At 49.0% G+C, this 16,438-nt stretch overlaps 1 protein-coding gene and 1 long non-coding RNA gene across 2 annotated transcripts; one reads left to right on the top strand and one right to left on the bottom strand.

The window, feature by feature from the left end:
• Positions 1-3,211: 3,211 nt before the first annotated feature.
• On the bottom strand, positions 3,212-6,264 carry DUSP1 (dual specificity phosphatase 1). The gene is made up of 4 exons (XM_015072691.3): positions 5,649-6,264; positions 5,240-5,385; positions 4,668-4,887; positions 3,212-4,247 (listed from the first exon to the last, which is right to left on the bottom strand). The coding sequence occupies exons 1-4, from the start codon at positions 6,013-6,015 to the stop codon at positions 3,877-3,879; spliced, it is 1,104 nt and encodes a 367-aa protein (XP_014928177.2). The 5' UTR covers positions 6,016-6,264; the 3' UTR covers positions 3,212-3,876.
• A 157-nt stretch (positions 6,265-6,421) lies between these two features.
• Positions 6,422-14,342, top strand: LOC128316426 (uncharacterized). The gene is made up of 3 exons (XR_008300334.1): positions 6,422-6,887; positions 8,306-8,387; positions 12,936-14,342. It is a non-coding gene; the product is annotated as an uncharacterized LOC128316426 (long non-coding RNA).
• Positions 14,343-16,438: the final 2,096 nt, after the last annotated feature.

Raw genomic sequence — 16,438 nt, 5'->3', positions numbered from 1 at the left:
TGAATGAATGAACGGCCCTGCTGCTTAGCATAAAAAGCCACCGTGGAGAAAAAGGTGGTTTTAGGGTATTTTCCTTAGCAGAGCACTTTTGTCTGCTTGGTGCCCCAAGGCGCAAACCCTTTGTTTTCTGGAGAACCGAGCACCAAACCGCCTTCTGAGCTGATAAGAGGGGCACGGAGGCTCCTCTGGACCCAGAGGCTGTTCTCCAGCAGGCGGGCCCTACAGAGCCCCAGAAAAGTCCCCAGAGGTGGGCAGCCCTCCCACCTGCTCCCCAGAAGGCAACCTGCGGAGGAAAACATCCCGGGGTGACCTAGCGCCACCCGGTGAGGGGTGGGAAACCGGAGCCGGAGCCTGGCGCTGGGCGGGGCTACCCCGCGTGGCCTCGGCTTTGTTTGCCTCTGTGTATGGCAACCAGAAACCACCGCAGCCGGCAGTTCTCAGAGGCCTGCTCCAGCTCCCCGCCCCCCCCCCCCCCCTGTATTTTAATCTCCTAAACTGATTTGTCAGCAGCAGGAAGTGACATGACAGCTTTCCTCACAAAAGGGAAACTCCTCCGCGTTACCATGGGGATGGAGGCCACTGTCTGCTCACAGATTTATATAATCTTAAAGGTGTACACACCATGATGTCATCCTGGATGGGCTGGGGAGGGAGGGAGGGAAATGGCCTCCGGAGGCTGCAAGTCGGAGGCAAATTAGCTACGATTTGCAAAATTCCAAGGAAAGGAGAGGATGCGGTGGAAGCGTTTGCGGTTGGAACTATCCTAATGGAAACCACAGAAAAGCATAAAGTATGCATTGGTACATCTTCTAAGACCCGGAGGAATCTTACCCATTAGATCCAGGGCAAACTGGTCATTTTTGGAGTGGGAAAACTGACACCAGAGAACCGCTAGAAGTCGTTAGGAATGGGGAATGGGACCTAAATGTTCCTCCAGGGCCCATTACCTGCCAGGCACTTGCCATCCATGAGCCTATTTCCTCCTCACTCGTGAAGCAGATTTTATGACTTCATTTTACACGTATGGAAACTGAGGCCCAAAAGGATAAATAGCTTTTCCACCCCCAAAATTATGTGGTAAAACCATGATGATGTCTGGTTGGCTACAAAATTCATCCTTTCCCCACTCCCTCAAGATGTTTGCACTGAACTCGGGCTTTGGTTCCCAGTCTTTCCGACCCAGGTTCCAATCTCTGCGATGTTGTTTACTTGCTGTGTGAATTTGGACATGTCCCTTCGTCTCTCTGAGCCTCCGTTTCCCCCTCTGTAAAATGGGTGTTGCTGCTAAAGGTTTAATGTGAAGGTGTGTGAAGCAGTTAACACAGTGGTAGCTCTAAAATTGAGAGCTATTATTACCACATCATAAGTATTAAATGATGGAGTTGTCTCTATTTCAATCTCCCATTGAGAAACAAACATTTTAATAGTTTGAGTATCTTTCTCCTCATCACGAGGTACTTCCCCCCCCCCCCCCCCCCTAAGAAAAGCAGTATCAGGCCAAAAGTGACATTCTCTGGAGGGCGCAAAGACCAGGAATCGGATACAAGAAGAAAGATGGTTATCAACCCTGCTCTCCTGAGCTGACGGGAGTGGGGCAGCTTGGACTGGGCGAAGTGAGTGAATTGTTTTCACTGGCGGCTCCCCTAGGCAGCGGCTGTATTTTTCCACTGCGTGGATTACACTGGAGATTAATTCTGGTTCAGCCAGTGCCTGTTAAGCAGAAAGTGATGGCCTGAGCCCACGGGGGAAGTCAGCCACGGCATCTGCCATGGACTTGAAGTTGCTGGTAGGTTTCCACGAAAGGAGATATTTGCAATAGTAAATTTCTAGGGTTTGAAAAAAACACTGGGTACGGTTTGTTTTGAAAGGCACGAACACACTTCCAACGGGAAGCCCAGCCAAGGAAATGAGCTTGCCAGCTCAGGGTAAGTTCTTAGAACTTAGAACACAAGGATCTTTCAGGCCATGAGAGTCAAGCGGCAGATGGTAAACCAGTGGGTAAAGGTCAAGGACACTGATTGTGTGTCAAGGCCTTAAATGACCTGGCTGGACCAGGACCACTGTTCAGGGCACTACTAAAGTCAACAGAGAGGTTTCCTTTTCTGCTTCCTACATCACTTCATCCAGAGACAAGTAGCGGGGACAGGAGCTAAGGGACTAGTGACCCAAGAGCTTGACTGTTATTTAACTCAACATCATAGACTGGATTAGGAGTTGGTAGGCAATTACACCATCTCTGTTTTGGCCTGATTGACAAGAGCAAAAATCCAGGATCTTACCCTAGAGCAAGTCAGATCTGATTGCCTATCTTCAACAAAATTATGAAATCAGACTAGCAAGTGACCTGAAGGAGGCCGCCACCAAAAATTCTGTGTATGTGTGTATATATATATATTATATATACACACATACATATATGTGTGTGTGTATAATAGATAGATAGATAGATAGATAGATAGATAGATAGATGCTGGTATGGATGTACTCCAAAGCATGAATAATGGTCAGGTTGGGGGTGGGAATTTCAGGCAATTTGTCCATGTTGTATTTAGAGTGCTTCGTATTCTTTTCACAAAAATAAAAGTCTTTTCAAAGGCAAAAAGGGAGCACATGAGAGAAGCAAATGATAAAGTGCAAACCACATAGAATTAGGGAACAAAACAGATAGATGTAGGGCCCGATCCCCCCCCCCCCGCCCCCGCCACTTAGCTATGCTGGGTCTCAGCAGCTTTGTCTGCAAAAACGGTCCTGCTGAGTTGTTTTGGGAGCAGGTAGCACACTACCTTACACATAGTAGGACCACATTTATGTCAGCGGTTTTGGAAAACCATCATCCTCATCATTCTAGCACGGCTCAGAAAGGAGAAGGCATCTTTTTATATTATCCTGGGCAAAGTATTAAATTAAAAAAGCAACCCAAGCAAACGGTCATTTCTTTTTGGCTCTGGGAACACTTGGGCTCCCTGTGTAACAGGGTAGGAATACATGGATAGACACCTGGATCTGATACTAAGAGTTCAGCTACAGTACCTGGTTTTTCACGACAGATCGCTTTCCTACCTTCCTTGCAACCCAGCCACCTTGGACTGGAAGGGCCACCAAGGAGTAGGAGACCAGATCCCAAGACATACGTCAGGGAGGCCCTTGTCCAGATTGTTTCACTGATGGGAAAGGGATCAGTTGGGGCTGCCCAAGAAACAAAGCATTGAGATTTCAATAGAAATGCCATAATTTATTCTGTTGTATAAAAAAAAGTCATCCTTATGTAACAAAATGTCTTTCTTAAAAGAAATATATTATTTCAGTTCATAAATAATCAAACATACAACTGCTGGCAACTAAAAAACAACAACAACACTGGTGCTTTCCATCAGTGCTGAACACAAACCTGCTTAGGACATATTTACAGGGTATTACAGTACTCAAAACACAAAAATTGAGGTATTTGGTTCTTCTAGGAGTAGACACGGACATTTGTGAAGGTAGACCACCTACACAAAAATAAATAAGGTATATTCTCATAGGTGTGTGTCGTCAGGAATGGTAATACTGGTAGGTATGTCAAGCATGAAGAGTTCCTACAAAAAACAGGAGCAAGCAAAAAGAAACCGGCTCCTTAACTGAGTCCTTTCCCTTCTGCCCCTTTTTGTCAGAGGGACTTGATGTACCCACTATATTGGTCCCGAACGTGCTGAGTTCAGCAAACGCCTTGATGCTAAATCATCACCATGACTGCTCAGGAACCCAGTGGAACTCGGGGGTGAAATTAAATAAATAAGGACCAGCCCTCACGAGCCCCCTCCCCAGAGTTATTGCATTTCTCCTCAGGGCGCCTAGAGTCCCCGGGGGGTTGTGGAAATCACCTCCCGTGGCTTTTCAGCAGCTGGGAGAGGTCGTGATGGGGCTCTGAAGGTAGCTCAATGCACTGTTCGTGGAGTGGACGGGGATGGAGACAGGGAAGTTGAAGACGGTGGTAGTGGAGGTGCTGCGGTCCAGCACAGCCATGGCAGGGCTCCCAGCCTCTGCTGAGCAGTGTGGGGCCAGGACCTGGGACTCAAACTGCAGCAGCTGGCCCATGAAGCTGAAGTTGGGGGAAATGATGCTTCTCCTTTGCTTCACAAACTCAAAGGCCTCGTCCAGCTTGACTCGGTTAGTCCTCATGAGGTAAGCAAGGCAGATGGTGGCTGATCGGGAAATGCCTGCCTGGCAGTGGACAAACACCCTTCCTCCAGCGTTCTTGATGGAGTCTGGAAAACAAAGGGTGGCCAGTTACTCAAGAGCTCACGAGAACAACCCTAACCCCAGGCAGAGGGTGCCTAAGAAACGTGTGTCCTGTCCAGAGAATGGCAACATCACGTCACGCCGTCACACAGCGTTCTGTGGAGGCAACACAGGCATTGTGCAAAGAACAGCAAGGGATTTAAACCAAAACCAGGCATCTCCATGAAGCCGATGGGTAAGTCAACTCCATGTTCTGAACCTCCGTTTGCTAATTTATTAAATGGGGCACGAAATCCCTATTTTGCAGGGATGCTGCCTGCCCCAGATTGATATTAACGTACGGAGAAAGGCTCAGACAAATGTCATTCAAGTCCTTGCCATACAGTTGGGCTCAGTGACTAAAACGGGAGGAGCAAGGCAGACGTCCCAGGCATCTGTCCATTTACCTATGAAGTCAATTGCCTCGTTGAACCAGGAGCTGATGTCCGCCTTGTGGTTGTCTTCCACAGGGATGCTCTTGTATTGGTAGTGACCCTCAAAATGGTTGGGACAATTGGCCGAGACGTTGATCAAGGCAGTGATGCCCAAGGCGTCCAGCATGTCTTTTCGGGAAGCGTGATAGGCACTGCCCAGGTACAGAAAGGGCAGGATCTCCACCGGGCCACCCTGAAATCCAGAAATATCCACTTGTCAGGCTTCGCACAAAGTCAATTCCGGAGCCCATCCCCACAAAAACTCCCTGCAGGAAAGGTCAGTTTCAGATACTGAGCGAATTTAGTATTGTTGCCGGAGTATAAATAAATAGGGTAATATACCCATTTGCCTGGGCAGAGCCACCAAGTTCATTTCTGTAATGCCAGCAATTAGACTCCGTTCCATCAGACCACTTAACCATGGGATAAATAACATCCCTGTGCCCCCTCCGTTATAAACTTGAAGGTTACTTTGTATATTCTCACTGGTACGGCTCTTCTTTGCCAGCTATTCCTTTCCCCCTCTGGCACGGGTCCCTACTAACCTGATCATAGAGTGGGGTGCTGCAAGAACTGCACCCTGATTCAGCGCTGTCAGGGACGCTAGTACTCAGGGGAAGGCTGAGCCCCATGGGGGTCGACTGTTTGCTGCACAGCTCCGGGCAGGAAGCTGAAAAAGCTTCATAGCCTCCTGGGAAGACAAAGAGACATATTTGTTTCCATTAGTATCCGGGACAGGGCACCTTCACACAACTCCCCCCACCCACCGGGGCTGAAGTTTACCCCGGAGAGGCCCAGACACGTCTTTGTTCTTAAAGCCAAACAAAGCCACCGGGTCCCCAGAACGGGACTCGGGCGCCCACGCGCTCCCGGTGAGGCGGCCCGCAGGGGCTGAGGGCCAGGGTGGGGAAGGGGAGGGGGCACGCGGCCGCCCGAGCTTCCCCGAGGGCGTACCTTTGAGGAAGAAGACTTGCGCGGCGCGCGCCTCGCGGCAGAGCGCGCCAGCGGCCAGGGCCAGGGTGCCGTCGCGCTTGGCGCCGTCCAGGGCGGCGCTGCGCTCGTCCAGCAGCACCACGGCGTGGTAGGCGCCGGCCAGCAGGCGGCCGCGCAGCTCGGCGTTGGGCACGATGTGCTCCAGGCCCATGGCGCCCTTGGCCCGGCGCCGCACGATGGTGCTGAAGCGCACGTTGACCGAGCCGGCGATGTGGCCGGCGTTGAAAGCGAAGAAGGAGCGGCAGTCCAGCAGCAGGCACTGCGCCGCGCGCTCCCGCAGCAGCGTCCGCAGGCCTCCGGCGTCCAGGGAGCCCACTTCCATGACCATGGCCGGCCCCAGCGCCCCCAGCGTGCCTGTTTTAGGTGCTCTTTGTCCTCGGAAGCCAAGGGCAGGGCAACGGCTTTCGAGGAAGAGCCCGACCCTGGTTCTCTCTACGCCGAACCCCAAACTGCCTTTAGACTGAGTGAGGGGGCGTCGTGCGGGACTCTCAGCCGCCTCGGCTTCTTTGCTGCTACCTTGACTGCCCCTCCGGCCCAACCACACGTACAGCCCAGCGTCCTTCGCAGCGAGCTCGGCCCGGGGGAACGCGTTTATATGTGGCCTCTCTGGGGGCGGGGCGGGGCGGGGTGAAGCGGGCGCGCAGGGGGAGGGGGTTTGTTTGTTTGAATGGTGCTCACGTGACCTGTGGTGACGTCACCCGCCCTACCCGGCTTGGCGCCGGCGGAGCCCGAGGCGAAGACGTCATCGGCCTCGGAGCGGGATCCGCTGGCTGCCTGCTGGCTCCGACCCCAGTCCGGCCGTCCGGCCTGCGCCTGGCGTGTCCCTGGGGATCCGGCCTGCGCCGCTCTCGGGGCCCAGAGGCGAGGTGGCGGGAGCACTGCCAGCCAAGGGCTGACCTCAAGGATCCAAGCGGCGGCGTGCCCGCAGCCTCTCCTCCCCCTTCCCTGCACCCCTCCCCGCGCTCCCCTCCGCCACAGCCCCGATCGGAAAGGGGCTTCCTGCGCTTTTGCATACACGTGTGCCCCTTTCGCTCATTGCCTCGTCACCACCAGGCACGGACAGGCTCCCCAGGAGAAGCGATTTACTTGACCAATGTCACAATGCTGGGGGTAGGGGTACAGAGAAGAACTGAAATGAGGGTTGGAGAAAAATTAACAAGTCTGTCGGTGGAAATGTCGTTCCTACTAAGGATAACCGGGGTGAGTTGGGGTGGAGAAGTAAGTTCAGGGAAAAGTTTTCCTGTTTTCCAGATTTGCTCTCCGGCTACTTTAGAAAAACATACATTTAACAAGTCAAATGCCTTCCAATCGAAGCACCACAGGGAACAAGTTATCCCCAGGCAAGTAGTTCTAGTGGACTTTGAGCCGAGAAAGGCGAGTAAGAGGGCTGAAATCTCAAGTATGGGATCGCAAGGTGTCGTGGATTTCGGGGTTCGGCGTTTGGGGAGGCGACCCCCAGCGTGGCTCGACAGCGCCCCCCAGAGGTCACAGGACACGTTTCTGGTCGCGTTCGCCTAAGATAGGTCGAGCCTCTCCAGGTCTCTACGCCACGAGTATATACTGTTAGGGCGCTTAGGATGAGCTGGACGCAGGGGCTTCAACCCCCAAGCCCTGACTCTTGTCATCTCTACGGACTGAATCCGAAATCCAGTCCTAGGGCGCTTCAAGAGTCCAGGACAAACGTTTGGGAAGACCCCGTGCGGCCACCCGCACAGCGTCAGTGACGGCCCCCTGGGCAGTGGAGGGCGGCACCGTTGTGCTAGGTACACAAACATAAATATTGCGCCACCCCGCCAGGGTGCCGAGTCAGGAACATTCTGCGGTTTCTTCCCCTCTGTTGCAGAGAGGGGGGATGGGATGGGGATTTCATGTACCGTGTATCGTTGATCTGTGGACTATCACCAGAGGCAACTTCTGCATTTGCCTTGTTTAGCTTCCGTGTCTACACATGCTCAAACTTTCTGCCTACGTTCTAGAAAAGTTCAGGGTTGAGTGCTGTTAAGGGCATTTTCTACCTTCAGATGAACATTGTCTGAGGACAGCAAAGAGGTCCTCAGATAATGGCAATACCCTCCTTGTATCTTAAAAAAAAAAAAAAAGGAAAGAAAGAAAAAATTATTTGTTTATACCATTTATTCAGCTGAGGAACTCAACATATTTTTTGCATTGAATCATAAAATATTACAGCTGCTGACTTTTCACAGCATACCAGCTTTATCTGCCCCATTTTTTTTAACCAACAGCATTCATTATATATTCCTCTACCCACATTTAAAAAAAAGAAAAGAAAACTTTTTTTTATACAGCTATTATAGTGCTGGTGGCACAGTCTGGCCCCGGAGTCAGGTGTCTGCTGAGCTCTGTGGGTTTTCCTCTTTATCTTTTTCTGGAAAGAGCGTCGTTTGAACCCCCGTGCTGTTATTTTGCTTCTGGGTGACCCTAGGCTAATCTCTTCCCCTATGGGCTTCTAAGCCCACATCTGTAGAATGGGTTTACAACGGTCTACCTTGTGTGTGGTTTGAGGCCCAAGTGAGAGGACAGTAACTGTAAGGAACCCAGACCCTACCCTACCCCTTCTCACTATGATTCACTAAACCTCTTGGTTTTCCCCTTCCCAGCAAGCAGTTTTTATATCATCATCCACCGTGTGTTTCGGGGTCTGGCATCAGAACCTGGGGAGAAGATCACCACAGGTCACTGGTAGGTGTAGTTGGGACAGAGGCGCAGCTCAGGAAAAGGTCCCTCCTTGAGACCAACCAACACAGTGGCTCAGTTCAGGAAGTGTGGTGGTAAAGGTGTAGCCACTGAAGACCTCAGTCCAGGCAGTGGAGATGCTGCTTCTTATTGGGGATTGAGTCCAAGAGATGCCCAACATGATCTAGACTTGGTGATGGTAGGGGGGCTGGAATTGTGGGCCTGGCAGGGCATAAAGGAGTATGAATTATGGGTATTGACGCGGGAAAGAACTGGGCCTTTCTGACCTGGGCTCTTTCCCATTTTATTTCATTTTATTTTTTAATATTTATTTATTTTGAAGGAGAGAGAGAGAGAGAGAGAGAAGCAGAGCATGAGCAGGGGAGGGGCAGAGAGAGACAGGGAGACACAGAATCTGAAGCGGGCTCCAGGCTCTGAGCTGTCAGCCCAGAGCCCGATGCGGGGCTTGAACTCACCAGCCGTGATATCATGACCTGAGCCAAAGTTGGATGCTTAACCAACTGAGCCACCCAGGTGCCCCTGGGCTCTTTTCCATTTTAGATGTGCTTAGAAATAAACCCGGAGGCAGTGGGGGGTAATGGGAAGGGTTTGAACTCTGAAGGCTTGGCCTGGACTCCCCACCCTTAACATGTGGCCTTGACTAAGTCACTTCCCTTGCTGAGCCTCCACTCCCTCCTTCCTGTGATGGCGATAATAGCAATGACTACCCTACAAGCCCTGTCCAAATCCTGCCCTCAGAACGGACTTTGGATCTGTCCTGGCGTAACAGAAGGAGAGAGGGTGGCACTCTCACGGATTATAGTCCAAGAGCAGCCCAGCTCACTGGCTACTCTGTGAGCTCCGGCAAGCAGTTTAATATTTGTCAGCTTTGGTTTCCCCGCCGGTAAACTGGGAATACTATCCGTCTAGAACTAAGGAAGACCATGTGTGAGAAAGGGCCTTGGGTGGGTCACACCCAGAACGGGTGCTCTCAGGAGAGGGAGCTGGCTCCTGCTGTTCATGTTCTCTTTCACAATCCATAGGTCTTTGGCCAGGCTGTCAGACAGCCTCTGTCCTTGCTAAGTACCCTCCAAGACTCTGCCTTTCCCACCAAATTCAAAGCGCACCACCCCTGGCCTCACCCATCCATCCGGCCCAACCCCCCCCCCCCACCCCCAGCTACTGTCATTGGCTCTCTGGTTCTCTAGGCAAATTCAGTGGGCCTGTGTCCCCACCCCTACACCTTTGCTCACACTGCTCCCCCTCTCCCGGCCAGGATGCTGTTCGCGCTGGGCTCAGCCATATCTTTTTTCCATCCTCCAAGACTCAGCCAAAGTGACATCTCCAGGAAGCCTTCCCTGGTTTCTCCACCCTTTTCCCTTGAACCCTGGAGGACTTTGTCCAAAGGTTCTATTTGTATAAAAGTCTCTTAGATCCTTATCTTACCCTCCCTGAGTTGCTTGAGGGCAGGGACTGTTTTTCTCGTCTGTGGGCCTCCACACCTGTACTCCCTTGGATGCAGCCCTGACATATAGTACGTCGTAATCTGCGGCACGATGGAAGAACTTTTTCAAAGCATACTGCCAAAGGGAGCCTGAGTGGCTCAGTGGGTTAAGCGTATGACTCTTGGTTTCAGCTCAGGTCATGATCTCATGGGTCATGGGCCTAAGCCCTGCATTGGACTCTGTGCCAGCATCGAGGAGCCTGCTTGGGATTCTCTCCCCCCACCCCCCACCCTCTCAAAATAAAGAAATAAACATTTAAAAGTAAATAGATACAAGCATACTCTCGGAAAGTATATGAAGAGAAGGGGACAGAAACGGCCATTTATTAAGCCTCTCCTCTGCGCCAGCTCATTACAGTATCGTCTGAAGAACTAATCAGTGATCCCCCGAGGTGGTTATTCTCCCCGTTACACAGGCAAGGAGAGAGGCTCAGAGAGGGAATGTGCCCAAGGTCACGCAGCTGGTGATCATCAGACACGGATCCAAACCCTGGCCCTGTCTGATTGAGAGATGGAATGGGGCCCAGGCCTCCCGCCGCAGGAGCCTCTGTCTATTAAAGCCTCTGCCTGTGCCCGTTCCGTCCCAGGCTTGCTGGCTGAAGTCTCTGACTCCCTGCTTGCCTGGAGCTCTATTCATTGGGCAGAAGGCTGCCTGGCACCATCCCTGGAGGGAGCCTGAACCTCTTAGGACGCCCGAGTCAGGCCCCGGTGTCCCTGCTGTCCGAAGTCACTCAGTGCTTGGGATTTGGGGGAGCCACCGGAGGCGACCAATTGACCCATCCTGAGGCGCTGGCAATGGGTGACTTCACCTCCACACCCAAGCAGTGAGGACAGAGCCAGCTGCTCTTGTGCAATCCTTACAAACACAAATCCAGGGTCAGGCCTGAGAGGGCCTGCAGGGCTGCGTCATGGGAGCCAGCTCCCTCACTTGAGAGACAAGGGCCCAGAGAGGTTAGGCAACCTCTCCAAAGTCACACAGTGTTCAGAATGTTCTAAATCTAGTCAGCATTGTGAAAGCTGTGTGTTCAACACCCGTAAGCATTTATCTCTGGAGGGTGGAGTTACTTTCATTTTCTTCCTTATAACTCTGGGTGGTTTGAATTTTTCAGCACAAGAGTGGAACTATTATGATCAGGAGAAAGAGTGAAAAACATGAGAGGGCACCCGTATTTAGGGTAAACCATAGTCACTCTATTTAGGGTAACTTGTTAAAGACAAGATACAAAGTTAGACTGCCTGGGTTAGAATCCCAGCTTGACCACTCACAAGCTGTGTGTCCTTGGGAAAGTTACCTACCCTCTCAGAGACTCAATTTTCTCTCATGTGTAAAATAAGGATAATAATAGCATCTTGTAGGGTTGATGGGAGACAGGGGTCACTGAACTACAGTCTAGCCCAAATCTAGCCCACTCCTTCTTTTGGTACAACTCACAAGCCAAGAATGGTGTTTATAGGTCAAACGGTTGTGGAAAAAATCAAACAAGAATAATATTTTGTGATACATGAAAGTTGTATGACATTCAAATTCCAGTGTCCGTCAATCAAGTCTTATGGAACATACGCATACCTGTTGGTTTCCATATCCTCTGTGGCTGTTTTCGCACCGCAGTGGAAGGTAAATAGTTGTGACGCTTTTTGGCTCCCGAAGCCTAAAATATTTACCTTCGTCCCTTTACAGGAAAAGTTTGCCAACCCCTGATATGAGATCATGAATGAAAACTGCTTTAGAACAATGCCTGGCTGAGGGTGTTTAGTAAACTTTGTTATTATTAATATGTGGATATTTATAGCATCTTCTTCCCCTAGGATGTGTTTAAAAGCAGTAATTGATTTTTGTAATATATCTCATGGAATCTAAGGCACATCTTTTTATATTTTAATATTCCTTACATGACTTACGATCGGAAGCATATCATAGTTAATTTACATAGCTAATTAGCAGCATTTTTCTTTCTTAATGGTGCATAAACTAGTGAGGGAGACTTAGAATTGCTGACATCTTAGATCCGGTAGAATACAGCAAAGTAAAAGGTTCGCGATGGACAGAAATTAAAACACTGCCGTCATTCAATTAACAAACATTCTCACAGAGGGCCTCACTTGTTAGTAAGTAAGTACAAGCCAGGTGCTAAGTGCCAGGGTACAGGTTGGGGAGGCCAAAAAAGGGACCCTCACCCAGCTGGGAGAAGGTTATGAGGGAAAGATACCCAAAGAAGGGGAGGTCTACCTGGAGACAGAAGGACTGATGTGAAATAGAAATGTCTGGATAAAATGTCTCTCTGAGAGATGGGCCTTGATTATCGAACACTTTCCTCCGGAAACCTCAGTTTCTTCCCCTGTAAAATGGGGCAGCAATAACCCAAGAGACCAACTCTCAGATTTGCTGTGGGACCAGATGAAGCCCCAGCATCTTGTGTTGAACGGTCTCCATAGCTGACCATTTCTGTCTCTCCCACTAGCTTGGGAGCAAGGACACGGTTTCTTTGCCTCTCTTGGTCCCCAGCACAAACCTCAAAGCAGGTTTGTTGAACAAACCCGTGAAGATGAGCCCAGGAACAGGACCAGGAAGTAGCAGGGCCTCCATGACTCAGACCTGTCCCTGAGCCGAGGACACAGCTTGCCAACATAGCCCCAAGCCACGCCCCAGGCTGCTGGGGGGGGGGGGGGGCGGGGGAGAACTGACTGCCACCTTAAGAAATGACACCTTTCTGTTGTTAATTTCTCTTAGAGTATGAATTGAGACATAATTTCCTTTTCATAATTAGAAGACACTAATTAATGTTGGAGGGAGCAAATGAGATCATGGCTGGTCAATTCCAAACTCTTCCCTGAGGGAAGGAGGGGGAAGAGTTACCTGCAGAATGTTCAGAATCACAGGTGAAAATTTGACAGTTGTGGATCACAGTTTTGCCTTTGTGGGTACATTACTTAGGGGCAGTTCTTATTCATAATCGTTGCCAATCTCTGTTGAGTTCTTGCCCTGAGCCTGGCCCTTTGCTAAGTCCTTTGTGTTCATTTCCTTGTATGGTGACACTAACCCTGTCCGACAGGTAACATTACCAACCCCCATGTGAAGAGACAGAGGAACCGAGGCCAGAGAAGTTAACTAACCCCTCCAAAGGCACACAGCAAGTAAGTGTCACGGCTGGGTGCCTCATACTCTTTCTCTCTGTTTTCTAAGTCCTTTGTCCTTATCTTTCCCCAGCACACAATGGGTGTGTCAAGAAGGTGATGTGTTACACTATTTCACTGTTTATTTCTGGGGTTGATGACTTTTAGGGGGCTGATTCTAGGTTCCAGAGGAAAGGGAAGAGAAAATAGGCCCCAAACTTGGGCTTTCTGCCTGACGCTCCCTGACTCACTGAGCCACATTGCACAGATGACTCATTCATTGGCCTTGACCTCAATGGGTTTGGCCACCCATTGAGAGTGAAGTCACACCTCCAGCTTTCCAATGCATTCATTGGCTCACACATCCAACCTCAGGCAGGCAAGAAACAGACCCGGCTGGGCTTGCTTAGGGTCAGGGACAGGAAAGCACACAAATGCTGCCCCATGTCCTGAAGTAGTGGGTGGACAGCTCCCTCCTGCCCTAAGAGAAGTGGGCTCTAGTATATTGCTAGGGCTGCTGTAACAAAGCACGACTAGCCAAGTGGATTTAAAAAAACAAACTTGTCAGGGTACCTGGGTGGCTCAGATGTGAGCATCTGACTTGATTTCAGCTCAGGTCATGATCCCAGGGTCGTGGGATTGAGCCCTGCATGGGGTTCCACGCTGAGTATGGAGCCTGCTTGGGATTCTCTTTCTCTCTTCTTCTCCCCCTCTCCCTGTCTCGTGCTGGCTCTCTCTTAAAATGAACAAACAAAAAAACAGAAACAAAAAAACAGAAACAAATTTGTCTTACAGTTCTGGAGGCCAAAAGTCCAAGACCAAGGTACCAGAAAGGCTGGTGCCTTTTGAGGGCCATGAGGGAGAATCTGTTCCAAGCCCCTCTCCTGGTGGCTGGTGGCTTGTTAGAGGTCTTTGGTGTTCCTTGGCTTTCAGGGACATCACCCTGATGTCTGCCTTCACGTGGTGCTCTCCCTGTGCTCGTGTCTGTGTCCAAATTTCCCTTTGTAGAGTGACACCAGTCATATTGGATTAGGGCCTAGCCTAATGACCTCATTTTAACTTAATGGCCTCTGTGAAGACTCTATTTCCAAATAAGGTCACGTTCTGGGTACTGGGGGTTAGGACTTCAGTATACCTTTTGGGAGCGACACAAGTCAACCCGTTTAAAGCCTGTGCCCCCCAAAAAGAGCCCCCTGAAAATAACACGTTCTTGGATCGGATGACTCAATACCATAAAGATGTCCATTTGGCTCATGTAAATATGAGATCCATTTAACATGCTCTTCATGAAAATACTGAAGATGTTTTTTTTTTAATTTTTTCCCTGGAGTTAAGCAAGTTGATTCTGAAGGTGATATGAAATAATAAACAATCAAGAATAGCCAGGAAAACTAAAAAAGAAGGGCAGCGGGGTAGGAGTTATCCCTACCAGATATTTAAAAATGCCATAAAGTCTCTACAATTAAAATGGTATAGTTAGGAACATGAATAGACAGAGCAATGGAACAGAATCCAAAATCCAGAAATTTGCCCAAATGGAAATTTGACGTATGGCGAAAGTAACAACTCAAATCACTAGGACATGACGGACTTTTAAAAAAAATGACCCTGAGACAATTGAATAGCCATTTTGAAAAACAAAAGGTAAAGTAGACTCAAACTTCAGACCAAACATAAATACCAAATGGACCAGAGATTCAGATTTTTTAACTAATTTATTTATTTATTTTGAGAGAGAGAGCTCGCGCGCACACACACACATTAATGCACAAGTACGGGGAGGGGCAGAGAGAGAAGGAGAGAGAGAGAATCTCAAGCAGACTCTGCACTGTCAGGAAAGAGCCCCACGTGGGCCTTGAACTCATGAACCATGAGATCATGCCCTGAGCTGAAACCAAGAGTCAGACGCTTAACATAGGTGCCCCCAAAGATTCAGGTTTTTTCAATGAAGGCTTACAACTTGTGGGAGAAAACTGAGGGGATTCCTTCATAGCTCAGAAGTGATAGGGATATAACTCCTTTTGAGTTAGGAGTCAAAATTCAGAAACAATAAAAGAAAAAGTTGAAACATTCAACTACATAAAATTAAAGCAAAGTTTTTAAAAAGCTTTTCATGGCAAAAAACAAACAAAAACCTAACCATAAGCGAGAAAAGCTTTAAAAAAATACAAATGGGAGACAATCTGCAACTTAAAAACAAAGGCTAATTTCGCCAATATATAAGGAGTGATTAGAAGTAGAGATGAAAAAGCAAAAATATGATCTTAAAATGGGCAAAAATCATGAGCAGGTAGATCACAGAAACAGAATTGCTGAAGGACCTTGAACATGTAAAAAGATTCTCACTCGTAATCATAAGAGACAAGAAAATTATACCTACACTGAGAGACTCATCCATCAGATTGGCAAAAATCCAAAATTTGATGGCACCCCTCTGCTGAGACCAGGGAAATTTGACTATGGGCTGGTTGTTAGAGGATACTATGGAATTATTACCTTTGCTGGCTTCTTAGGAGCGTATCTTTTTCTTAAAGGATGCATGCTGAAGAATTTATCAGTGAGGGGCGCCTGGGTGTCTCAGTGGGTTAAACGTCTGGGCTCTTGATGTTGGCTCAGGACATGATCTCATGGTTGTGAGATTGAGCCCAGCATCGAGCTCCGTGCTGACAGTGCAGAGCCTGCTTGGGATTCTCTCCCTCCCTCCCTCTCTGTCCCTCCCCAAGTTGTGCGCGAATGCGTGCTTTTTTTCTCTAAATAAATAAATAAATAAATAAACATGAAAAAAAAAAGAATTTCTCAGTGAAAGGTCATGATGTTAGCAACTTCCTCTAAATGTTCAGAAGAAAACACACAAATACACAAGATAATGGCACAACATTAACAACTGTTGAGTCTATGTCATGAATGTAAGGCTGTTTATGAATGATAGTTTTCCAACCTTTTTGTATGCCTGAAACTTTTCATCATAAAAGATGCGGTCTGGTCACATGGCCTCAAGGTGAACTCCTGGTGAACCAAAGCCGTCCGTGAAAGCAGCCAGCTCAGCTGAGGCAGTAATAATTGTTGACATGATCTAATGCTTACTGTGGGGGCCAGCCACTATTTAGACAGCCAACTCATTAATCTTCGTACTATCCCCATGAGGTGGTCCCCATTTACAGACAAGGAAACCAAGCCCCCAGCAATCTGGTAACTGTCAAATCCATGGAGGTTTGCACTCTCCCAGCTCTGCTGGTTGATTTTAAACTGATATGTATCCCAGACCCCGAGAATCCTTAATAGGCTGGAGAGAAACAGCCTTAAATTGGACCCAGTTATTTTACTTAATGAGTCATCCAAAGAGTTAACAGGGATCTTTCTGATGACTCTTACAAGCACTAGTTATTTTTAAGGGCTAATATTCTGCGCTCTAATTTAGATTCAGTGATTTCAGACACCACTT

This window comes from Acinonyx jubatus, chromosome A1 (assembly GCF_027475565.1).
Source record: "Acinonyx jubatus isolate Ajub_Pintada_27869175 chromosome A1, VMU_Ajub_asm_v1.0, whole genome shotgun sequence".
Classification (NCBI taxonomy): domain Eukaryota; kingdom Metazoa; phylum Chordata; class Mammalia; order Carnivora; family Felidae; genus Acinonyx; species Acinonyx jubatus.
Note: the sequence above shows the minus strand (reverse complement) of the source record. Positions and strands in the feature narration are given on the sequence as shown.

What these genes read in the sequence shown, in the direction of transcription:
- DUSP1 (XM_015072691.3), bottom strand. Translation starts at nt 6,015, where the DNA reads ATGGTCATGGAAGTGGGCTCCCTGGACGCCGGAGGCCTGCGGACGCTG. An exon ending in GCAAGTCTTCTTCCTCAAAG is followed by an intron (nt 5,386 to 5,648) that starts GTACGCCCTCGG and finishes TTGTCTTCCCAG; the next exon opens with GAGGCTATGAAGCTTTTTCA. An exon ending in GCACCCCACTCTATGATCAG is followed by an intron (nt 4,888 to 5,239) that starts GTTAGTAGGGAC and finishes TCTGGATTTCAG; the next exon opens with GGTGGCCCGGTGGAGATCCT.